Source organism: Enhydra lutris, unplaced genomic scaffold (genome assembly GCF_002288905.1).
Source record: "Enhydra lutris kenyoni isolate GAN:26980312 unplaced genomic scaffold, ASM228890v2 scaffoldscaffold4, whole genome shotgun sequence".
NCBI lineage: Eukaryota > Metazoa > Chordata > Mammalia > Carnivora > Mustelidae > Enhydra > Enhydra lutris.
The window spans coordinates 2,761,584-2,787,124 of record NW_019154088.1 but is presented as its reverse complement, the minus strand read 5'-3'; the positions used below and the strand labels follow the sequence as shown (position 1 = coordinate 2,787,124).

Sequence of the window (25,541 nt, the reverse complement as noted above, 5' to 3'; positions counted from 1 at the left end):
TCTCCATAGCAGCTGGCCCAGGTCTCACAGAGCACGCACAAAGGGCGAAGTGCTCTTTTGTACAAAAGTAAGACGGAAATAGCAAGCCACAAGTCTGGAGAGCTGGTTAACGGTCCTGCTCAGACAGTCGATTAAAAGGTCTGCTGCAGCACAGCTGAGGGCAACGAGGATCTGCACGCCTCTCTCCGGCGCCGGGTCCATCTGCCACCCTGGGTTTAATATCGCAGTCGGGCAGGGAGCACCCTGCGAGCCTGCTGTATTGAGTGAGGAATGTCAGAAAGGTCAGCTCAGGGGGAAGCGGCGATGTGAGCCCAGAAATAGATGTCGGCAGACAACACCAGATCAATGGCAGACGCTGCTGGAGAGGGGTAGGGACGGGATGCCAGTGGGGCTGTTGGCACAAAAGGTGAGAAGATGGATAAGGAATAAAATGAAAGCCATACCTTGTTCTTCTTGGGCCACCTCCCCATCTTTCTCAGATTCTTGGGCCTGCACGGTCTGGACTGCTGCAGTGTTCTCTCCCTCTCTTACAGGTGCATCTAAACTAAGCAGCAGATCTAATTCTTCCTCCAAGTGGTCTGCTGCCGCCTGCAGGGGGGCGGTGGGTTTCTGAGGTCCCGTGGAGGGAGCCGGGCTAGGGCCATCTTTACCCAGGTACATGGGGCAGCCAGCAGATTTCAGCTCGGAGGTGGAGCCCTTTCCTCTGGGTCCCAAGGGCCCTTTTAACTGCATCCCCAGTCCCTTGCCTTCATCATCTCTCTTTGGTTTCACCTGAGGAAGCTCTAAAGGAAGGGTGGTCTGAAAGAGAAGCAATATAATGCAGGTAAAAATCTGAGTCCTGCCCTATTGGCTTACACAGAAACAAGAACGACAGAAGCCAAACTTGGTGGAAGAGGAAATTCAGTTCAGAGAGGAAGGTCACAAAGGGTCCCCAGTTCAGGCCCTGCCCTAGAACCCTTCCTTATTGAGCTGGGGTAAATGGGGGAGACCTCACTGAAACACCACAGGGCTGTGCCTCCCCCTCTGCCCACCCCCGCCTCTCTGCACAACGGCAGAGTAGACACCACAAGAGCATGTCTTTCTGTAACTGCCGTGGGAACTGGCAGTACCCCAGGTCTATTTGAATGTACACAGGTGTACATCTGTGAGGAGATAAACATCTGTAAAAGGCACCCAGAAGTAATTAGCAAATCAGATCATTCACTGTACTTAAATGCACTGATAATAAAGTCGTCTAGAATGACCCGTAGTAACATTTGAGTAAAATAAGGGGAAGGAGGTGGGTTAAAACTAGCCAGGTTTTCAAAGTTACTAAAATTGATCTGTACTTTTGTTCTCAGGCCTACCATTGACAGGACATCCTCAGTTTTCTCCCTGAGGCCCCCTCACCTTCATTGTGCTGTACTGGGCTAACCCAGCCCCATTCTGCGGGGAATGCACCCCAGCCGCACGTGTCCTGGCCACCCAGCGGGGACAGCAGCGCTCTCCCCATCACTAATAAAACCCCAAACAGCCCAAACATGCATGGAGCTCCGTGGTGACTCAATCAGAGACAAATGCCATCCTCTCTACTTCCCTGCCCTGCCATTAAGCCCAGCCCTGAATTCTGCTTGCTGCCGTAAACCGGGGGGTCAGTCAGGGCCACAGAAACAAGAGCTGGGTAGGTAACCAATTCATGTGGCTGCTCAAATGTGTGACACATTCAGTTGCAGAACGAAGCTGACCGCTTCAGTTGCCGGGATTCTCTTTACAATTAGTACGGCTCAGGGTTTTACTTTTTTAAAAATGCAATCGAGCCACAACTACATTGTGAGGTGCCTGTCATATGGTCTGTTGGGCCTCCCCCTCTCTGCTCATTCATCAGTTGCTATCTTACACTGAGGTCTCCTACATTTATGCTTCTAGCCCTTCCTTCTCATCTATCCAACTCCTACTTCCACTTCGATATCTCAGAGGCACAGACCCATCACGTCCAAACCTTTCCTTTCCTGATACCCCCATCGCTGACTTGCACAAGCTGCAAGGCCGAGAACAATACTTTACTTGCCGCTCTCCATTTCCAGTATTTCCCAAGCCCTGCTTATTTTCCTTTTGAAGTACATCTTGGTCAAGTCCAATTCTCTGCCATCTCCATCCCAGTCCTACCTACACCATCACCCAGGCCTGCAGCAGCAGCCTCCTAGTTTGCTCGCCCTGACCCACTCTCCACTGGTGTGTACACGCCTGTGTACATTTGCCAACACACATTCTGCCAACTCCATTCTGCAGCCAGAATGGTCCTGCGTATCATCATCATGAGCAGTAGTGTTAAGGCAGAGCTGATTGGGTCACTCTTCTCTAAATTCTCATTCATGTGCTTTTATACTCTGGATCTCGGCTCATCTGACAGTCCTTCAGGAAAGCCATTCCTAATCACACCAGAATAGATCAGGTTCATTATTATAGATTCTCACAGAGCAGTACACTCCTTCATGGGACTTGCCACAATTGGAGAACTTGATCAATACTCCTATTTCCCAATAGATTAAGCTCTGGGAGATCAAGAACAATGTCTGATCACCACTGACTACTTAGTGCTAACGCAGAGCCTGGCACATCAATTTTTGAGCAAAAAAACAGCCAGACTTCATTCTTTCACATTTCATTCAATCCTTCAAAACGTTTCACATGTAAAATGTAAAAAAAAAAAAAGACTAAAAATTATTTCATTTCCCCCTTAAAACTCTGAAAAATGCTACCCTGACACAAAAGCCTCAGCTTTGGGGAAGGAAGAGGTGTTGTGAACCATCCTGCACAGTGACAGTTTTCACTCTTCTTCATGTGCTCTAACCCGCACCCGCAGGCAGATGCTGTTGGGGTTTTTACCTGGACCAATTCGGCAGCAACATTGAGTCGGAGTGAGAGAGGCAGCTCTTGAAGGGCTCGAACCAGTGACTCACAGTCCACATAAAATGCTGAATTCTATTAACAAAAAATTATATGCATTGTCAGGTGACCAGTACAAAGGACCATTCAGAGATAAAAGAGCAGATGATCACGGAAGGAAATAAACCATCCACTGACATTACATTCAGTGGAGAGTAAGTCCTATCATAGGTCCCACTTGATATGGTTGCTATTTTCTATCATGGCGTTAAGATGAGCAAAACCGAAGCCATGTTCTGGAGCGACAGTTCACACTGTGAGAGCAGGAACAGGGCAGTGATAACCCTCACCCTGAGACTGCACAATAACCTGGAAACTACAGATGCTTCTAGAATTACAGGCAAATTGAAAAATAAGCATTTAAGGGGATCAAAGTGGACCCCTCCCTCTAATTCAGACAGCCAGCCTTCAGGAGAGGAGAGGAGAGGAGAGCCTTCTAAGCAGGGAGACGGGGCTGATCGGCTCAGCCGAAGGAGCCTGTGGTATAGGCTTCTGTTCTAACCAGAAAGCAGGAGGCAGACTTGCCCGCTAGCTAGCACCGCTCTGTGGGGACAACACCGAAAGCTTCCCTTGACTCCTCTCCCGTTCATGGAAGTCGAGACCTATCCTGGCCATGACCTCCCAAATTGACAGTAGCTGAGGAAACATTCCCGATTATTTCATGGCTTGACAACAGTCTGATGGCTACTTTCTGGGGCCCAGGCCACCCAAGAGAACAAATAACCCAAAGAGGCAGATACTGCTAACCACCTCGTCTACCAGAGCCTCCCAGGCCCAGCTGGAAACAGCTCACTGCACCGTCCCTGGCTTCAAGTTAGAAGAGAAGTCAGGGCCCACCTAGTCGGTCTGGATTCCACCGCAGCGGTGTCTGGGACATCCTGGGTAATGCGTTCACTGTGGGTGGGGACGGTGAGCTCAAGAAGAGCCTGACCCTCATCCAGACCCACTGTAACCCCTGATGCCCACAGCAGCCACTGCTGTGTCCTCGCACGGGCTGCAAGAGATGGTGTGGCTGTTCACCTGCCCTTCAGAAACAGTCCCAAGATGGCTGGCTCTTAGCTACGCCATGTTGGCAGCACCAGATAGGCCCTGGTTCTGTTAAAAAGGAACTCCCTTCTAAAACACACAGTGTATTTAGGGAGCAGGATAGAGGCTGGTAAAGCCCTGACAAGAAAACCGGAAATTCAGTGTGCATTCCAGGCCTTTCCTCAGCCCTGCACTTATTAGCACCTTAAGGGCTGTGGTCAGACCAGTGTGGCCAAGTCTTCATTTTCAAGTTTGGAGAAACTCTCTCCAGCTGGTAGAAAGTGTGATCCCAAATGCTTAACCCATGGGTATGTCGTCACATCACACACTGGAAATCTCACCCTCCCCAACGCCCACAGAGCTGCATACAAGCAGACCCCCGCCTTTCAGCCGATGAAAGAGCAGGAACTTCACCCCTGCCATGCGTGCCAACCATTCACCGGCTGCTCTCTTAGCGCCCCAGACAGGAGAACCGTGGAGGCATACAGGGGGTCTGGCTAAAAGTGGCCACGCTTCCTCTGCCCTCTTTAGCACCATGTGCAACATGACTACATGGTATAGCCACAACAATGAAAAGTAGGGGTGCCGGGGGTGGGGTTCAGTTGGTTAAGTGTCTGCCTTCAGCTCAGATCGTGATCCCAGGGTCCTGGGATCGAGGTCCCTACCAGGCTCTCTGCTTGGCAGGAAGCCTGCTTCTCCCTCTCCCTCTGCCTGCCGCTCTGCCTACTTGTGCGTGCTCTTTCTCTCTCTGTGTCAAATAAAAAGGGACTGGCCACGCTGTGCTTCTGAGCCACGTGCCAGATGATGGACATCTAGCGGTGTCTGCTCCTGGAAGGTCTCTTTCCCCCACCTTTCTAATTCCCACCCACCAACCAAGGCCCTGCAGACACTGCACAGCCTCCACGATGCTGTAGAGACACTTCAAACCAGCAGGGGAGGTGCAGGAGTCCTGGAGCCTAGAACCTGCCACCAAATGCCACTTTGGAAGAGGACTCCTTTTCTCAGCACCAGTCTTTCCCACAAAGGGCTAAAGCTAAGATCTAACATAAAAGGAGTGGAGGTGAAATGCTTGTAATAGTAAAGTGTGAATTTAAAAATAGGCTTCATTGGAATAACAACCACAAATTAGCTTTTTGCTGTGTCTTAAAATAACGGAGAGGTTATTTTGTTTTTTGCCTGGAGAGGCTAGTCCCCATATCCACCAGGCCAACTCTGACGGTCACTCACAGTTGGAGCTCACAGCCTGACCCCGATGCCTTCCCCCTGCATACTCACGCCAGCTGTGGGAAGCCAGCCTTGACTGTTAGAACAAAGTCCCACCCCATTCTCTGAGGTCAGTGTGCACAGAACTGTGGGTAGTGAAAACCTATCCCCTCTGTCCAGGAAACTTACTACTTACTAGACTCTGAGTCTCAGTGTCTGTGTCAGACAAAGAACCTGCTAGAAAGTGCACTGTGCAGCTGAAGAAAAAATAGCCTTTGATCAGACCATTATACCTTCCAAAATTTTTATCACCTTTCTGTCTCTCAAGTAAGCAAAACCAGAACCTAATGAGGAGTTAAGTGGGACATGAACAGGTTTTGATGGGCAAGTGATGAATTTTAGTTTTGGATGGGTCCTACCCACACATCAACTCAAAATATTCAGAGTAAACTTGCCCTCTCTGTAGCCCATCAATGGCATCACCACCCACCTAATCATCAAGCTAGAAAGCTTTGCGCCACCACACACCTTTCTTGTCCGCATGTCTCACATGTGACACAGTCTAGTTCGTCCTCTGCTGAAATCCATCTATCAATGAACCATCCTCCACTCCCACTTCCCCATGCTCCCAGGCCCTCATCCCTTCGTGTTCACCCAAAATCATATCCTCCTAACTGGTTTCCCTGCCTCCTGCCTCTTCCCTCTTCAATCCCTCTTTCCCAGTACTGCTCAGGTCAAATCTAGCCATTTCCATTTTCTGTCCAAACAAAACTTTAATGAAAAAATAAGAGTAGGAATAAGAGCTACTTCTGAGTGTTTCATATGTGTCAGGAACTGCATAAAAGAGCTTTTATTTATTATTTAATGTAATCCTCATTATAACCCCAAGTTATATCTTTATATCTTATTATTAGTTCTATTTTACAGATGAGAACACAAGAAAAGGAAAGAAGTTCACCCAAGTCACAGAACTCAGATTCACAGTCAGGCTTGTCTCTCCAAGATCTATGCTCTCACCCACATGCTAAACATCCCCCTAGAAGAAGATCAGACTGCTGGTATTATCCAGCCCAGACTTACCCCTGAAGCCTCCTTCTCTGGGAACACTGCACTCCAACTATATCCTGACTCCGAGCATGCCTGGTCTTTCAGCTCTCTTCACTTAACAGGACCTCCAGCATCACACTGACCCACCAAGGCCCATTCAGACTCTCTGTCTTTCCCGTGGTACTGATCTCAATCCCTTCCAGCCCAAAGTGGCCCCCACAGTAGTATCTTAATTCATTTATGACACCACTTATTTTATGTCACACTCTTTTTCATTTATTATGTAAATATTTACTGGTCACCTACTATATGTCAGTGACCATGCTAAGGGCAATGAACAAGCACAGTCTCTGTCTTATTCACCTTTGAGTAAGTTCCAACTAATAAAATACCTAGTAAATAAGTTCTCCGTATTCTGATGCGTGAAGAACTTTAGAACTATCTGAAACTCTCAGGATAACTGAAATATTCTCTAATAGTCAATGTGGTTCAAAAGGAGTTGAAATGTGAGTTGTCTGGCTTTTGCTGTATTCCTTGATGACTTCTGTTTGCTTGCAATTTGTCTTAGAATTCTAAACTGTACTTCAGGCATATGACCACACAGACTGAAGAAAGACAAGTATTTTTAATGCCCCATTTTTTCCATGTTGTAATACACACTCTAAGCAAAGTGACATAGTCATTTCACAAGTAATTTCCCACCCCCTTGGTCTGTATGGTAAGCCAATGTCCATCCCAAATGAGTACATAGAAGACCACCCCAGAGAGAAAAGGAACCACTTATGGTGTGTGTACTGAGCGGGTAGCAGAATGGGGAAGAGGACGCCCTACCTTTGGGCTTCAGGTCTGCTACTCGGTCACGTGTCTGAAACTGTGGACAGATTGTCAGATTATTGTATGAGTCAGCAAGTGCTAGCTGTGGAGCTGGGGAGCAGATGACAAGCCATCACTGATTCTCAGTGCTTTTTAAAAAGGTTAGAATACCTGTCATCTCTCCTATGGAAAGAATCCGTCAAATCACAGTTGGAAAATAATCGAAACCCCTTGGGGAAAAAATATAGCATGAACACAAAGCAAATGAGGTAGCTGGGCTTTATGGCGTCACTGAAAGACTTCTGTGGTATTCTTACTTTATCGCTTTATTCTCTTAACTATAGAGGAAGAGTTATTTAAAGGTATAAAATTAAGGATTTTTTTCACCTAATACCAAAAACAGTGTGAGGGGGGAAAACTAATTTTCAACCCTAAGGGAAACTCTTCACAGAAAGGAAAAAGGAAGGCAGGCCAAATGGCAAAGTAGTCCACTCAAAATCATGACTATACACTATGAGTAATTCACATAGGTGGCCAGTTACACAGGTGAATTCTAGCTCCAAAGACCTGTATAATTTAAGCTCCTGAAAATGGTCTTAACAATTGAGGTGACTGAGACTAAACTGTACATGAATCACTACTCTTTTCTACCCCAAGACTTTATCTCAACAGTAACATAAAGGCATTTGTCTTCAGCCTTGAGAAGAGCCAATCCACAGTCAAGACAAACCATCTTACCTGTTTTGGACATGAAGCTTCACCATCCCACTCTTTCTCTTCAACAAACCGGAACTGTGAGAAGGAGTCCCCTAGGTATAGAAAAAAATATATATTTTTACACAAAAGCCAAAGAAAAACACTCAGTTCTCTAAATTTCTGCTTGGGAATAAAAGTGCCATTTCTGAGGAGCAAAGCCCCAAATTCAGTGGTAGCATTTAATAGAAGTTCCTGGCTTCCACTTCTTTACACAGCAATCTGGGCCTGGTGGGCACCTGAAAATTCTGTTGGCTTCACACAATTCTCTGTAAGCCACCATCTACATGCTTCTAGAGAGATGACTCAAGAGGCTTGTAGACATGGCCATCTACTCATATTTAGTACATTTTCATCTCATCTGCTTAGTGTATGCAAGGAAACAGATATTTATGATGTGGGCAGTGGGCACAGCTGAAAAGGCAGAAGAACAGAAGGAAAGAAGGTCTAGGCTGACCCACATTAGAACAGGCTTAAACTATCTCTTTGAAGTGAGATTATCAACCTCAAACATCACCCCTAAAGTCGCCTGGTTAGAATGTCAAATGTAAAATAAAACTCAAAGAATATGCATGAGATTAGGTACACTGTTCTGAGCTCTTGGAATAAAGGAAAACGAACCTGTAAGATCAGCATAAACAATCATGAAAGACGACCCTGGACAGCAAGCTTCGACCCAATGCTCATTTAGTAAATGCATACTTACTTGGTTATTTGTCTTAAGAACACCTAATTGATAAAGAATTATTTCTCTGCCTAGCTTCAGGATTCCCCAAATGTGGTCCCAACCTCAATAACCCCAGTTTAATTCCTATTTCTTCCGACCTTCTGCCTGAGCCAGCCTCCTATCACATTCCAAACATACTTCCTATTCCATCCTAGCCTCTCCTCTTTCTCAGTCCTTCCCGCTTGTCCGGAAGACCCACACTCGTCTACCCATTTCTTATTGTAGTTATGCTCCAAGACTCGGTTCAGGGACGCTTCCTCCTTTGTGATATCTCTCAGGGGATTTAACCATAGAATCCATTCTTCTAAATTAAGAGAGGGACAAAGAAGTGAAGAATTCAAATTTCAAGAGACAAAGATAAAATTAGAATCTATACCACCCCCCTCATTTCCAAAACACATGGATCACAATATGAACATTTGGCAAGATCAAATTCAAGGTGAAAGGGACCAAGAACAGTACTATCAGGAAAAGGGGTAAAATTAACACTCTTAGTCATTGGTGAATCAATTTGATCCCTCAAAAATTATGACATAAAGGATCTGATTAATAAGGCCTTATATGTGCACGGAATACAGAAGTATATATGTGCAAGTATGTATCGTGATTATAACTGTATTTCTTTATAATATTTCTTTATAAATATCTGTGCAATATTCATTTTTCCTTTTTTTTTTTTTTTTTGGATTTTATTTATTTATTTGACAGAGCAAGAGAGCACAAGCAGGGAGAGCAGCAGGCAGAGGGAGCGGGAAAAGCAGGCTCCCCTCCAGGGAGCCCGATGCGGGGTTCGATGCCAGGACAGTGGGATCATGACCTGAGCCAAAGGCAGAAACTTAACAATCTGTGCCTCCTAGATGCCCCACAATATTTGTTTTTTAAAAGAGCTATAAAAAGGCCATAGAAAAAAACTCAATAAATCCTAAAATGTAGCAGTCATACAAACCATATTTGCTGGTGATAAACATTTATACCACTAATAAGCAAAGGGTTAATATCTCCTAAGTACAAAAAGCTTCTGCAAATCAACCAGAATAAAACCACCCAATAGAAAAAGAGGAAAAGGACTGAAAATAAGAAATACCATTTGCTAATATCTATATACGAAATAAGTAATAAATGAATAAATTAGAAATCAATCTGGTAGATTTTTAAAACTTGGCCAAATACCTGAATACCTTATTCAGTGTTATTTTTAGCATCCCTGAACTTTCTTTTGGCCCCAATACAGGACTTGAACTCATGACCCTGAGAACAAGATCTGAGTTGAGATCAAGAGCTGGATGCTTATCCTATTGAGACACACAGGCGCCCCATGGCATTCCTGAACTTCTAGATTATAAATGGTGCTATGACTGCATAGGCCACTATAATATATAATCAGCACAAGATTAACAGTAATGCTACATGTATTTATTTTTAATATTTGAATATTCACTTTCAAATATAGGTAAGATTCCAACAATGGCTAAATAGCTTGTTGCCAACCAATCCTCTTCCTGAGGAACAACTTAGGGACACTAGGCTGAAAAGAGTTACCAGGTGAGAACACGAGTGAGAAAGGTCCCAGAAAGAAGAGATGCTAACAATATTTAAAACAATATTTAAAACTGCTTTTTCCCTCCGGGGCATTTGTTCATTCCCAAAGGCACTATTGAGAAACTGAAAATCTGAGCACAAAGTAAGAACTGAGGAGGTTGTGAAGATACAGAAGCCTCTGCTAGTTTTACGGCACAGAGCAGACAAAAATTGCTGGTCAGGGCCCAAGGATGAGGAAGAGTTGTGGAAAATCGAGGCTTTCAGGTGGGACCCCTTTTGACTCCACCTTCGAAGTGGGGACCAAGTAGGACAAAGCCAGCCCCCACACAGCCTGAGGCAAAGCTGTAAATCATTTTAACCTCTGATTCTGCCAATGAGAAGCAAAAGTATACCCTTTTTGGAGGGAAAGGACATTATCTAGCCTAAAATTATCTCTACTATTTTTTATAACCAGTGTCTAAAATTCATTAAAAATCATCAGGAGATGAGACCAAGGTAACAGAAAACTAAGGAGAGGAAAAAAAAAACTATAAAAAGATCCACAGAGATTAAGATAGTAGAGTTATCAGACATGGCTTTTGTAATTGAGCAATGTAAAAATTTCAAGAATAGGAAAATCTCTAAAATCACAATGACATCCATGAACTTCTCTTTGATTCATACAAAATATATACATAATACAAAGAAGAAAATGATTGAGGAAAATGAGATACCGAAAACACATTTTGTTTACAGTAACCAAACTTCAAAATACAGTTTTAAAATTCTAATAAATAAATCATATAGAGGCTAACTTGGAAAAATAAGCTTGCTAAAATTTTAGACGGCTACAGAATGCCAATGTCTCTAATCCTTTACTGAAGATGAAAGAGTATTCAGACTTGTCCAAATGATGAGTCCTGGCATCAAGAGTGCTTCTGCGAAACAAGTTATCAGAATTCTTCCTGAATTATACTGAAACATGCACAAAAACAATGGTGCTCCTCCTCTATCCTGTGTGTCAGACATCTGAACATGCAGACCTCCTTTAAATACAACAGCACAGTACATTAACAGTGCATGCAATCCTGCTCCTGCTTTACTCTCTCGCTCAAGAGCTCCCAGTCTCTCACACAAACATGGTGAGTCCACATGAAGAAGTACAGAATGGAAACCAGGGAACAGTGACTGCCGACTGTGGTAGACAATGGAACAAACATGGGAAGGGTGTCTTAGGAGTCACACTCACCAGCTCTGTGTTCACAAGGTAATTATGGGGCAGTGTAACAAACAGAACGAGAAACCATAAAAGGAGTACTGTACTTTCTTCCTTCTTCAAAGACTAATTTCATGAGTTACAAGACGTTGTGGAACTGCCCTGTATACTCACACGATACCCTCAAACAAGATGGAGGAAGAGCTAGTTCCTGCTATACAGGCCGTATGAACAGCAACATCAACAAAAATCCCAGGATAGTCTACTTTGCAGATAAGCATACCAAAATAGCAGACCAGCTAAATCCAATGATTGCTTATTAAGAATGTAATTTATCCACTAAAATTTGCTAAATAAGGGGAGGCACATTTAAACAAAGCTGGTAAGACTTCGAGCATTCACATTTTTCTTACCTATAAAAAGTCTCCTATCCTTCTATTCCAGAAACAATGCTGAAGTTGGTGTGCACGAATGAAAGTGAAGACACAAGTAGAACTGAAACAATTTCTGTTACATCTTGAAAGTCAATGACATGGCTGCCACAGTTCTAGACCCAAAAGTAGTGAGAGAATTTTTTTCAATCGACTAATTGTGTGAGGCAGTAAAAATGTTAGAAAGTTAGATATATGCATTGGCAGCAATCTTCAGCATGCTTCTGAAAATATTTAGAAAGGATGTTTCAAGCAGCACCCAATGCTTCCATTTCTGGGATTCCTTCAGTCAAACTCATGATCATCACGCAAATCTCCAAGGCCAGTGGTTAATGAGGAGAAAGATCTTTACCTATTCTTAACCTAGTCTTTACCTAGTTATTATTGGAAAGGGCAAGATTAATTGTCAAGGGACAGCTTACTATCAGCAGTACCAGACTCTGTAGTAGAGTATAGCGAGCACAGGATCAATCTAACAGCAGGCAGGGGGGGGTGAAAGGAAAAGGCCTATATGCTGTCAAAATTAAAGCTGACTACTAAAAGCTTTTGTTAAAAAATGTCAAGTTCTATTGAAATTTAAAAAATTTTTTTGTATTCCAGACATCCAGTCTATGACTGATAGTTACTTTTAGTTTCAGCTAAATATGACTAAACACTTGACCATTTGGCCAAAATGTATACTTAGTATGCCTCCAATATTCAATCAGTGACGTTCTATGAGGCATTTAGAAATAAGGTAGCTTATGTAATGTACAGCATGGTGACTATAATTTCTAATACCATATTGCACAATTCAAAGTTGCTAAGAGATCTTAAAAGTTCTCATCACAAGAAAAAAAATGTGTAACTATGTATGATAACAGATGTTAAGTAGACTTGTGGGGATCGTTTTACAATATTTACAAATATTGAGTCATTATGTTGTACACTTGAAATTAATATGGTGTTATATGTCAATTATATCTCAATTAAAAAAATAAGGTAGCTTTAGACATACTGACATGGAAAGATTATCTCAACTGTTACATGTTGGGAATACCAAGTTTTAGTGCAGTATAAATAAGATATATAGATATATGCATACACATAAATACATATACTATATATACACATACATATATGTGTGTATCTGTCACAAGAATACTAATATATGCATAGAAATAAACCAAGATCATTATATACCTATTTTAAGAATGATTCTCTCTCAGAGGGTGGGATTGAAGGAGACTTCCTTTCTGCATAATACATTTTCTAGTTGAATTATCCTTCATAAACAACAAGTGCATATTACTTTTGGAGCCAAGCCAAAAAGAAGTAAGGAAATCCAGAAAAAAAGCTGAAATTTCTTGAGGGCAAGGACCTTCTCAGAGTGCATTTAAGACAAAACATGCATAGATCTCATAGGCTGGAACCGGAGGTATTCTAACCCTCACCTGATAGAACATAGAGACTCTTGGGTCTAGAGAGACTCAGTGGCCTGACCAAGGCCACATGGCCAGTGAATGGCTGGACACCAAGACCTCTTGGCTCCTATCATTTATTATTATACCTGCAATTAATGAAGTTATTTCCACTAGGCTTCTTGGCTATCTGAGTTCCCTAAGACAAAAACAAATAACAAATATTGATGACACCTGATATACTAATGTTTAATACACTGACATGTTTGAAGACATGAAAGTCCAAACTCAAAGAATTCTTCATTTTAGGAAAGCAATTACTTCAGGGATTCCTTTGAATAACTAGTATATGGCTTCTTAAAAAACAACAACAACAACTGAGTTTTATAGAACTCTAAGTACTCTGTTAATGAAGGCGTTGGAGAAATAAAGGTGACGCACCAACTCTGTCACTGTATTTGTAATACCTAGGATTCTCACTCTGCCTGACTCCTCAGATTGGCCTCACGCAGGTCCTGGAATCTAACACTACACTTGTTAGGATTCTACAGTACCAATATGCTTTCAAAAACTTACCATCTACTCCTAGGTAACATAGCTTTGAATTTGAAGCTTACCCCTCTAGCCCACCAGCAAAAGAGTGAACAATACGCATCAGGTGTACATGAAGAGTGAGTGTAAGAGATAGAAAATGTGCCCAAGCCTAATAACACTCCTTCTAATAATTCAGTAGTGGCAATTCCCATCAGTGACATCTGTCCTAGGTATTTGGAGCTTTTTCTCTTAAAAACTGGCCCAGACCTCTGTGGTGTGTCCTTCCAAGAAACCAACTCTAGAAAGCAAGAGGAGTGGATCACTAGTTCTGGATGAATACTTCATTTTAAGCTCAATTTTCCTGGCTCTTCTTTATTTGTCCCACAGCACTTAGAATATGCCCTCAACCAGGACACATGTCTCTGGGAAATCACAAATGAACTTCATAGGCTGACAAGTTCACAATCTTCATAGAAAGAGAGTATGTCCCAACAATCACCACAACAGCTGCTATAGAAAATGAAATGTACCTTTTTTTCTCCCTGAATTTCTCTGTTCTCATCTATGAGAGAGGACATATTTGGAAGGTCAAGGTGGATCCTAGGTCCATAGGCTGACACAGATCAAACCAAAGACAACCCGTAGTTCAGCTGACATAAAGAATCTTTGTTACCCAATTTCTAGCTTCCATGGATGAACATTTCTAGATGTTGATATCAAGCACTTTGATATTTACCCTAAAACAAAGCAACAGCCAACACTTTGTCTTTGGGAGGAAGGTTATACAAGCCACTACAGTGATTAATAAAAAAGTCAGGTTGAGCCAAAAGAACAAGAGATGAGAAAAATCTCTCCTCCTGCTCAACAGTGATCTATAATTAGCTTTCTCACCAGATGTGGGGCCCCAAAAGCCCCTGAGCATCAAATATCCACATTGAGCACTACATAATAAGATGTGCCTATCTTTCCAATGCCCCTAAAATGTGGCTTCCCCATCTGCATGGGTTGTGTTGAAGGAAAAGCCAAATACACTCAAGTACCACAAGAGGGTTCTACGCTTTATGAGACAAGGATGATGCTGCCGTTCTAGAATTTAGAATCTAGCTGCTTTCCCCCCAGATGGGTGGTGAAAATTCTGTTAACCCTGTACCACTGTAGACTATCTAGTAAAACCGCTCAGATCAATTATTTTCTGAAACAATGCCAACATCGAGGCCCTGACACAGAATTCCATGATGAGAGTAAATGATTAGACACGGCAAAATAAACAAGAGAATAGAAAGACCAATCCTCAGGTAGACCATGGAATCATGAGATTTTAGAACTGATCTGTAGTAAAATAGTGTGCCCGTTATGATCAGGTCTGGCTGCGTGTAATGAAGACCTGAGAATTTATGGCTTAAACAAGAGAAGAGATTATATCTCCATCAACCAAATGAAGTTGAGACTTGGGGGGTCAAAGCTGGTCTGGGGGCTCTTTCCAGCTCATTGCTCTGCCATTCCTATGAAGACCCTTCTTGTCATGCTTCAGGGTGATGACCAAAGCAAAATCCCAGACAGCAAGATGGAAGAAGACTTGAAGGGGCAAAAGGCATGCATCCTCTTTCTGCTACGTTTTTCCAGAAACCACCACAGAACTTTTCCACTTATTTCTCTTTGGCCCATAACAGTATCATTTTGCTTTATCAAGCTACAAGGAATGTGGTATAATTAATTTCCTCCCAGGTGGCCATGTGCCTAGACAAGAATCAGGGGTCTGAAAGGAAAGAGAATATGGGGTGGGGAAGCAAGGACTGTTGAACCCCGAAAAACATGGTTTTGAACTGTACAGGTTCACTTACATACAGATTGTTTTCGATAAATATAATACCATAACTGTATTTTCTCTTAGGATTTTAATATTTTCTTTTCTCTAGCTTACTGTACTATTAGTATACAGTATATAATACACAGAACATACAAAATATGTATTAATCACCAGTTTATGTCATCAGTAAGGTTTCCAGTCAACAGTAACCTATTAGTAGTTTAACTTGGGGGGAAATGGAAAGTTACACAGGGACCGTCAACTGAGTGGGGGTTGGCACTCCTAACCCTGAGTTGCTCAAAGGTCAACGGTACTCTCCCTGACAAATTACCAGAAGGTTCTGCTGAAGGGGTAGTTAGTTAATAAAGGGTCAGTTTCTAGTGTAGTGATTGTGCTCACTGAGGTGTAAGTTGTCTCCAATCGTTTCAATGCAATATGTGTAATATCCAAACTTCTCTAATTGTAGTTAAAATTAACTTTAGAAAATACCTGCCTTTCAGTTTGTTTCTCCAATCCTGAGAGGAGGCGAGGCAAGTGTGGGATAAATTTCTAGTTTCCAGCATAATGCAAGAACTTTTCAAAACAAATACTGTTAATAAATACATACTTACTGTCTACGACCTTTCTCAGGGAAAGTGGGCATATGTATGTGAAGTTAAACAATAACTTCAAGAGTAACAATTCATTTATTTAGTGATTTTTTTTTCATTCTTTCATACATTTTTCAGCACAACTATGTGCCCAACACTACCGAGTGCTAATACTATAAAGAGATAAGACACACTCCCTGTTGTCCTTGCTCTCAGATTCCAAGTTGAACAAATCAAGAGGGGACTACAAGAAACAGAAAAACATAAAATTTAAAGGAAATTTAAATTCCCTCCCCAAACCTTTAGAAGGGTTTGCTCTCTCCCTTTCTTGTTTTGTGCGTATATACATCTGTGGTATGCTCATGGTGTTGACTTACTTAAAAAAGAGTCAGTTCGGGTGCCTGGGTGGCTCAGTGGGTTAAGTCTCTGCCTTCGGCTCAGATCATGACCCCAGGGTCCTGGGATAGATCCCAGCATCGGGCTCTCTGCTCAGCAGGGAGCCTGCTTCCCCTCCGCCCTTGCCTGCCTCTCTGCCCACTTGTGATTTCTCTATCAAATAAATAAATGAATTAAAAAAAAAAAAAAAAGAGTTCACCTAACAGCTTATTTGTATTTTATTTGTAGCCTGACATCCAAACGCTGGTGAAAACCGTCACACAAACCACCAAAGTTTCCAGGTCTAATACCTGAGTAGACTGTCCTCTAACGCCATCAGCAATCTCACAATGACACATAATTCACTTCCAGAGGGAAGAGATGAGGCAGGAAAGCTAGACCAATGCCAAACTGTCACGATCTAGAAAACACCCTGACATCTGTAGAATGATGCTCAGATTGACACACACATGTGCACACACCCACACTAGTACAGTAATACAGAGAGATGCACAATCCCACTAGAACAATGATATTCTCCTTTGAAAGATCACTTTGAAACTCAGTAATGTGGTCTCATGGCAGGGCCAGACTTTGCCTCAATTTCAAGGCCTGTCATCCATTGCACATTATTTCATTTTCTTGTCTACAATGAAGACTTTATTTTTTTGAAAGTCAATCTACCTTATTATTACAAATGTCTCTCAAACCTGGTATTTTCTACCTTAATCTGCCCAAGTTTTCTTCTTGCAATTAAAAGTTCTCCATCAAGGTTAATGTTAAATAATTATCCCCAAACACTGCCATCATCCCCCAATGAAACAGAAGGCCCAACGCATCCCCTCAGAGGCTATTATGGGGTTTGCTGGAGAAAATGTCTGAACCCCTTTCTATCAAGAATAAGAGGTTGCTTTCAATTTGTTGTTTACCTGTTAAATGTATTCCAGAGTCCCATAAGGTAAGAGTTAAAAGGTCTGACCTTTGACTTGTCTGATGATTTTCTCACTGCTCCTCAGTTCAGTGAGGCTGTCGGTAATGAGGGTGTTGATTCCCATTATTTACAGCTGTTTTACTGTGTAGTTTGCTTTCTCACGCCATCTCTCTGGAACTAATTCATATCTCTGTATAAAATCTAAATTCATACCTTTAACTGCTGACAGCTCTCCTTCCAGCTTCTACTCTCATTCATAAAATTCTATAGAGCCTCTTACATAAGGATTTTCCTAACAGAATTCATTTCTCATAAATGCCATATTCTCCATAAAAATCTCCAACTAAGCAGCTCTTGCAAGCACTAGTAATACCCAAGCTCAAGAGAAAAAATCTGGAGCCAACCACTTTTACTGAGGTGAATTCATGCAGGCAACACAGAACCTGTGAATGTTAGTTTTCACTTCATCTTCCTCTTGGTTTTCTTTTTTAAACTTTCTTAATTCTGGTTTTGGGGAACATCTAGAATGAGTCTTGTAGGGCAACATGTCCCCAGAGAAACAACACAAGCAGAGGCCTCAAGACGGAATGGAGTTTGGTCATTCAAAGAGCAGAAGGCAGGCCAGTATGGCTGATGTGTGGTGAGCGGTGAAGAGGCAAGACGTGACTGAAGAGAAGTTGGGTCATATTCTTCATGTGACTCAACATTTTCAACCAATTAGCAAGTTCCACTGCTCAACACTGTATTCCACAATAATAACCAGGCTTAGTGGAACTCAATTAGTCCTACTTACCTGTAAAACACATTTTACATGAGTATGCAAACACACACTGACTCTCAAGTGATGGATAGCCTTAAACTTTTTACAGATTGTGACAACACAAAAGAATAAAAATTATTTTTAGAAATAGCAGGGCCAAACTGTCACCTTCCAAACACAGAGGGTAGATGGTACAAAAGTTCTCTCTGTCCACACAGGGTAATAGCTCATTCTAATTAACACTGCCATGGCTACAGGGCATCTTTCCAAGCCATTCTTGAGAACCTGGAACCCAAACATGAAGTTGAGGAATTGGAGAAGCTACCCTGACTAGTAATTAGCTCAGAGAAAAATTCTGTGGGGCCTTTACAAAATGTATGAACACAGACAAATCCCCATACCTATGAATGTGCCCCTTGTTTCTAATTAATACCCCAAATCTCCAATCTTAAGAGTGACAGAACTTCAAACAGTCAGTGACAGAAGGAGAAGAAACAGAGATAGAATGAACCAGGGGTGAAGTAATCATAAAAATAATAATTCTAAGCAAAACAAAACAAAACTACAAAAGTATACCCTTCACCGAGTAACAGTGAATCCATTCTAGGTTTGTTCAGCCTCTTGGTTCTCTGTTCTAACTCAGTTGCCCACAGATTCTAACTCTGGTAGCTGGCACTGTAATGAACCCTGCCTCCCAGACTTGAGCTATTTAAGGCCACAGTTATTTTGAACAGCACCTTTCTGGAAGTAATCCCTAAATATGAACCTTGGCCTATGTTCGGACCACGTGTAACTTCCGGCACTTCCAGGCCTGCCATTTTATTTTGCTTTCCTTTTCATGACTGTTTTTTTCTTCACGGAAATGTTAGTATTTATTTTCTTTTTTTACAGATTTATTTATTTATTTGAGAGAGAGAGAGAGAGCGCATGTGTGAGTGTGGGGAGGGACAGAAGGAGATGGAGAGAACCTCAAGCAGACTCCACACTGAGCGTGGAGCCTGACCCAGGGCTTGAACCCAGGATGCCGAGAGTCGGATGCTTCACCAACTGAGCGACCCAGCCACCCCCATTCATATGTATTTTGATGATAGTTTAGGAGCATTCAACACTTAAATGCAGCACAACAAAGCAGAAATATGCAAACACTACATTCGGAAGACTTAATGTTTGCTATTACTGAACACGTCTTGATGGGCACTTTTTGGGCCCTCATGTTATTTGTATAAATGATACATACTGCTTTTATTGGAAAGCCACAAGTTGTCTTGTATTTGGTAGATCTGTTTTAAGGCTGTTGGTAGTGAGGATGTTGATTCTCATTATTTACAGCTATCTTACAGTATACTTGGATTTTTTAAAGTTTTCATTCTACATCAAGACGACAGAGTGTTGAGCTAAAAAAAAAAAAAAAAAATCTGGGGGCCCCTGGGTGGCTCAGTCAGTTAAGCATCTGCCTTGGGCTCAGGTCATGATCCTAGGGTCCTAGGATCGAGCCCCGCATTGGGCTCCCTGCTCAGTGGGGAGTCTACCACTCCCTCTCCGTCTGCTCCCACCCACCCCCCAGACTGCCCCATGCTAATGCTCTTTCTCTGTACCCTCTCAAATAAATAAAATCTTTAAAAATCTGATGTCATAAGACACGGTAACTTACTAAGTTGAATAATTTATGGATTATAGCAAAGGATTCATGAGCTCACATAAATACAAGTATTCTCCACTTCCCAAAAGTTCACACTATGCCACTGCACATTTGCAAAAGACCTAGGTTAGTATGGCAACCGCTTTTTTTTTTTTGTAAAGGCAAAAATTCTCTTCTGATTTCTTTCAGTTAAGGAAAACAGGTACAAATGTAGGTCATTCAAAGAAGTGAAATGGCATAAAGCAAACCTCAAGAAAGCAGAGATACTCTTCACTTTAAGTCATTTTGGCTTGAGAGATCTTTCATAGGAACAGTCCATGTTCAGATAGCAGGGGAAACCTGTACTGAGATCCCCTGACATACTTAAAATGTGACTGAATTTCCAAAAGTTTGACTTAAGGCTTTTCAGAATCTATTGTTAAACGGTAGGAACATCAGGAGGTTATCTATAAAGAAACATCTGTGGTTTGGATGCTGACTCTCCAGTATTTCCGGTCTGAGGACAGTCTGTGTTGTACTGTATACTCAAACATTTTGCTTTTCATAGGTATTAACAAAAGTAGCAAAAGTTTTTCAAAGTTTCAAAGCTCAGGGTAGAATTTATACAAGTGAACAATCAGAAGAGTATCTCTAAATCATCAGTATCTCTCTCATGTTTTAGGAGAATGAGGGTAATAAACATTGGGTATGTTTTTGCTTTCTTTTTTTTTTTTTTTTTAATTTTTTTTTTGTTTTTGCTTTCTTAAAGGAAGAATTATCTTCTACATTTTTTTACTATAACTATATGAGAAACTTTGGCCAAGCAAGGAAGGTACCAATGGAATCTGTTTGCCAGATTCCATACTGATAAATTTTGGCCATCATTTTGACATAAGTAAACAGCTTTGTTCCGTTTCATGTTTACTGTGTTTCCAGGAGATGCCACTGGGGAGAATTCAGCAAGTTAAGGGCCTAATTTATTTTAAACACTCACATATGCAAATTTAGCCCCCTCTGGAGTTTTCCTGGTATTAGCCAGATAACATGCCTTTTTCTTTCTTTGTATATACCTCAAAAGTATAAGGTCTCTTGTTAATAATAATAGCATTGCCATATGTAAAATGGCAGTAATTAAACAATAAATTAATACTATCAAATATGCAGATAATGTTTAAATATCTCCATAAAATGGTTGGGTTTCTCTGGTGGTGTGGAACAGGGGGGAAACAGCAAGATTATCTTTTATAGTTGATGTACCAGTGTATTCAAATCATAATCTAAATAAATTCCCCACAATGTCTCTTAAAGATCTTTAGCATTCATAATTTATTTGTTGAAGAAATCAGATCATTTGACCTGTCAGGTTTTGTTGTGTTTTTTTTTAAACTTCCTGGAGTTTACTGATTTGTACTCTCATGTTATCTAATTTGTTCTTTTATTCCTTATATTTCCTATAAATTGGTAGTTAGAACTAGAGGCTTGACTAGATTGAAATCCATTTATTTGGAAGGATGCTTTTAACATCAGAAAGTTGAAATTTATTTAAAATTTTTTTAAAGATTTTAGTAATTTTAGAGTGTGCATGTGTGTGCAGAGCAGGGGAGGGGCAGATGGAGAGGGGTAAGCAGACTCCCCATTGAGCAGGGGCCTGATGCAGGGCTTTTTAACATCAGGAACTTAATTGAAATTTATTTAAAATTTTTAACTATTTTATTTATTTATTTGAGAGAGAGCAGAGCCAGGTTGGTGGGGAGGGCAGAGGGAGAGGGATAAGAAGATTTCCCACTAAGCAGGGAGCAGGATGCATGGGCTCAATCCCAGGACGCCAGGATCATGACTTGACCTGAAGGCAGATGTTTAATTGACTGAGCCACTCAGGGCCCCAGAAAAATCAGTTGAAATTTAAAAGGACAGAATCCAATTTTGGATAAATGTGTAATGTTGGCTTTTCTGGTTATCTGGACAGGAGGAAAGTATCCCAGACCTACTTTTTGCCTGAAATTTTTAGGAAATGAGCAGATCCTAAAATTGCTCATCAGTAACATAATTTGGTAGTGAAATTAAAATAAGTAAGTTATAACAGAAGAAAGTTTTTTTTTTTTTTAAAGATTTTATTTATTTATTTGAGAGAGAGACAGTGAGAGAGAGCATGAGCGAGGAGAAGGTCAGAGGGAGAAGCAGACTCACCGTGGAGCTGGGAGCCCGATGCGGGACTCGATCCCGGGACTCCGGGATCATGACCTGAGCCGAAGGCAGTCGTCCAACCAACTGAGCCACCCAGGCGTCCCCAGAAGAAAGTTTTTTTTAATGACTGATAATGTACAACCTGTACTGTCATCAAAAATTACATCATATAAAATCCAAGATGTTAACTGACAAATTTTACTCAGATGAGAACAGGTTAGATCACGATCACTGAATGAAATGATTGTATACTTGTATCCAGTTTTGTTTTGTTTTTTTAAAGATTTTATTTATTTTTTGAGAGGGAGAGATAGAACAAGTGGTGGGGAGGGGCAGAGGGAGAAGGGAGAGGCAGGCTCCCCATTGAGCAGGGAGCCTGACCCAGGGTTCCATTGCAGGATCCTGGGATCATGACCTGAGCTAAAGGCAGATGTTTAACCAACTGAGCCGCCCAGGCATCCCTACTTATGTCCAAATTTGAACCCATTTTGTTCTCTAAGGAAAAAGAGTAGCAAGTAAAAGAAGTCACTTTCCATGCCACTTTCCCATCTCTGTGATTTTGAGATGGAATACAGAGAAGCAGATTTATGCCCAAGGTAAATCCAGAATTCTGTTCTAGGAAATTTCAAAAAGCAGCGCATAATTAGAGATTTCTAAAGGGGGAATTACAATGCCCTGGGCTGGCTGCTTTGTGGGCTTATGGAATGACCCTTGTCCCTGCAGAGTTCACATGCTGAAGGAAAAGAAAGGGTTCATGCATCTACCACACGTGGGTCCCCACCCCAGTATAAACATCAACCCAAAGTCTACAGCCTTGGTCCTTTCATTTCCTCTGATGACTATGGCAAAGTCTTTCCTCTCACTAATGCTGGGCATCCAGCACTATGGGAAGAGAACCTAAACTCTCTTCTGTGGCCCCACAAGCCCATGTCCAGTGAACTGTACTTGTGTTCTCAAGTTAAATTTTAGTGAATGATATATATTAGGCTCATTTTTTTATACCTATCACTGTGAAGACGTAATATTGTTATATTATATCGTTATATATATATATGTCGTATATATATAATATATTGTTAAAATGGTCTTTATGTCAGAATTGTAATTGAATTGTGAGGTGGTATTTTGTTACAAAATAAAATTTCAATTTTTATCACCCCTTCTCAGGAGAAGATGTTAAGATTTTCTCTTTTCTAGTGGTGAATGAGAAAAAAATAGCTATTTGAAATGTCAATGTTTCTAAGCCCATTACATATTTAAAGCTGTTCAAATGTAATAAATGCTGGCATTGCTTTCCTTTGGTTTCTTTTGGAAGCGGTCCATCCCGCTGCCAAATGAGAAGTAGATTTTTTTTAAACAGTTATATGTGACATTTAAAAGCTGATAATCCTATTTATAGATGTAGTCTTTCAAGGTCTCTAGAGAAAGTTTGGATTATATAGTTTATATTGTTTTTTGAAACTTTAAAATTTTTTTGATAACCTGTATAATACATGGTTAATTTTTCCCTCTTCTTGGTTTGGTTGCTGGGGCTCTGATCCCCTAAAGGCACAAAGACCATAAAAGATCGGCTTCATAGTGTGACACTTAAGCAACGAATAATCAGGGGCACCTGGGTGGCTCAGTGGGTTAAAGTCTCTGCCTTCAGCTCAGGTCATGATCCCAGGGTCCTGGGATCAAGCCTGGAATCAAGCCTCGCATAGGGCTCTCTGCTCAGCGGGGAGCCTGCCTCCTCTTCTCTTTCTGCCTGCCTCTCTGCCTACTTGTCTGTCAAATAAATAAATAAATAATCTTTTTATTTATTTATTTTTTAAAGATTTTATTTATTTATTTCAGAGAGAGAGAGATCACAAGGAGGCAGAAAGGCAGGCAGAGAGAGAGAGAGAGGAGGAAGCAGGTTCTCCGCTGAGCAGAGAGCCCGATGCGGGACTCGATCCCAGGACCCTGAGATCATGACCTGAGCTGAAGGCAGAGGCTTAACCCACTGAGCCACCCAGGCGCCCATAAATAATCTTTTTTTAAAAAAAGGCAACAAATAATCATGAACTACACCAAACGATACACTTATCACCTACGTGGAGGAAATGGATTCCAGAATAAAATGGCAGAGGGTCATCAAGTAAAGGGAGAGCACTCCCATTTAGATTTTCTAAAGTTCTCAGAGCAGCCCCACTTCTCAAGGGCTGTGAAACGCAACAGGTGTGTGGCACAAAAAGCCACATGATCATAGTAAGACCCAAGATAATGAACCAAAGCCCAGAGCTCGCTCTCAACCGCTCCTACCACCCAGTGCCCAAGCAAGACTCCCCAGGGGTCAGAGCAGACAGCCCGGGAAAGTGCTTTCATTATCTAGCAATTAGCTAGCACCAGCTAACTGGTTACATGTAGAAAACTCTATCTGGCTCAAGAATGTCAGATCCAATGATCATATGATGCCCACCCTGGTGACAAGGGTAAAGGTAACTAGACAGCCTGGAGGATACACCAGGTCAGATCCCCAGAGAGAGAGAGAGAATGAGGAAATAAGTACAGTGAGCCACTGGAACAAAACTGGGGGTTTTAATTTGGGAGATTTATTTTGGTAAATCTAAGTATAACACACTGTGCTTGTAGTTAAATGATCAGGCTCTGAAGTCAGACTATCTGTGTTTGAATCCTGGCCCCACTATTTAGAGGCTGTTGGTCTTTAAGAAAGTGGCTTGAACTTTCTATGCCTCCACTTCCTTTTTGTCAAATGGGGAGAATAATAGTTACTAGCTTCACAGGGTTGTAAGGTGTAAACAAGCTGTGCACATACAGTGTTTTAACATAGTCACTGGCAGCTAGCAAATGCTTAGTGATATTTATTGTAAATCTATTCACCAAATAGTAAATAGAAGTTATGATGCTACTCCACCCATATTCTGTGCCCCCAAAATATTCATCATGCCAAGGCTCTCCCAAAAATGTCACTTAATTCATCTAGAATGCAGGCTGAGCTCCCTGAACCAATTTGGGGAAGATAATTCGCCATAGGACCACAGGAGTTAAATGAAACTGAAAAGGTGATTGCCAAGTATTGTGACTGACTGACTGAAAGCTCACATTTGCTTTCTACTATAATAAATTTTTACTACAATGTTGAATGAGCAAACAAAAAAAATTAACGTTAGAAATTCTACCTGATTAATTAACTACCTCTAAAAACCAATCATCTATTGCCAATCATCAAATGTTGAGCCTAAATTACAAGGACTATAGAAAGGACTGACATTATTCTAAAGCCTTTAGAGTACTTTTCATGGGCCCTGGGTGGGTCAGTTGATGAACTGTCTGCCTTTGGCTCAGGTCATGATCCTGGGGTCCTGAAATCAAGCCCCACATCAGGCTCCTTGCTCAGCAAGCAGCCTGCTTCTCCCTCTCCCTCTGCTGCTCCCCTGCTTATACTCTGTGTATGTGTGTCAAATAACTAACTATAATCTTTTTTTTAAAAAGTATTTTTCAGAGTTTGATGTTAAAACAATCACATGGGGCGCCTGGCTGGCTCAGTGGGTTAAGCCGCTACCTTCGGCTCAGGTCATGATCTCAGAGTCCTGGGATCGAGCCCCGCATCGGGCTCTCTGCTCGGCAGGGAGCCTGCTTCCTCCTCTCTCTCTCTGCCTGCCTCTCTCCCTACTTGTGATCTCTCTGTCAAATAAATAAAT

The 25,541-nt window shown here is 41.7% G+C and overlaps 1 protein-coding gene across 1 annotated transcript in view; it reads right to left on the bottom strand.

Moving 5' to 3' along the window:
- Positions 1–25,541, bottom strand: part of LOC111138809 (apoptosis and caspase activation inhibitor) — a 150,893-nt gene that overhangs the window by 842 nt on the left and 124,510 nt on the right. Inside the window, exons 5-7 of the mRNA XM_022490715.1 lie at positions 7,753–7,823; positions 2,866–2,961; positions 444–798 (exon numbers count right to left, since the gene is read on the bottom strand). Coding sequence (XP_022346423.1) covers positions 444–798; positions 2,866–2,961; positions 7,753–7,823 — 522 coding nt within the window. The remainder of the gene's footprint in view (positions 1–443; positions 799–2,865; positions 2,962–7,752; positions 7,824–25,541) is intronic.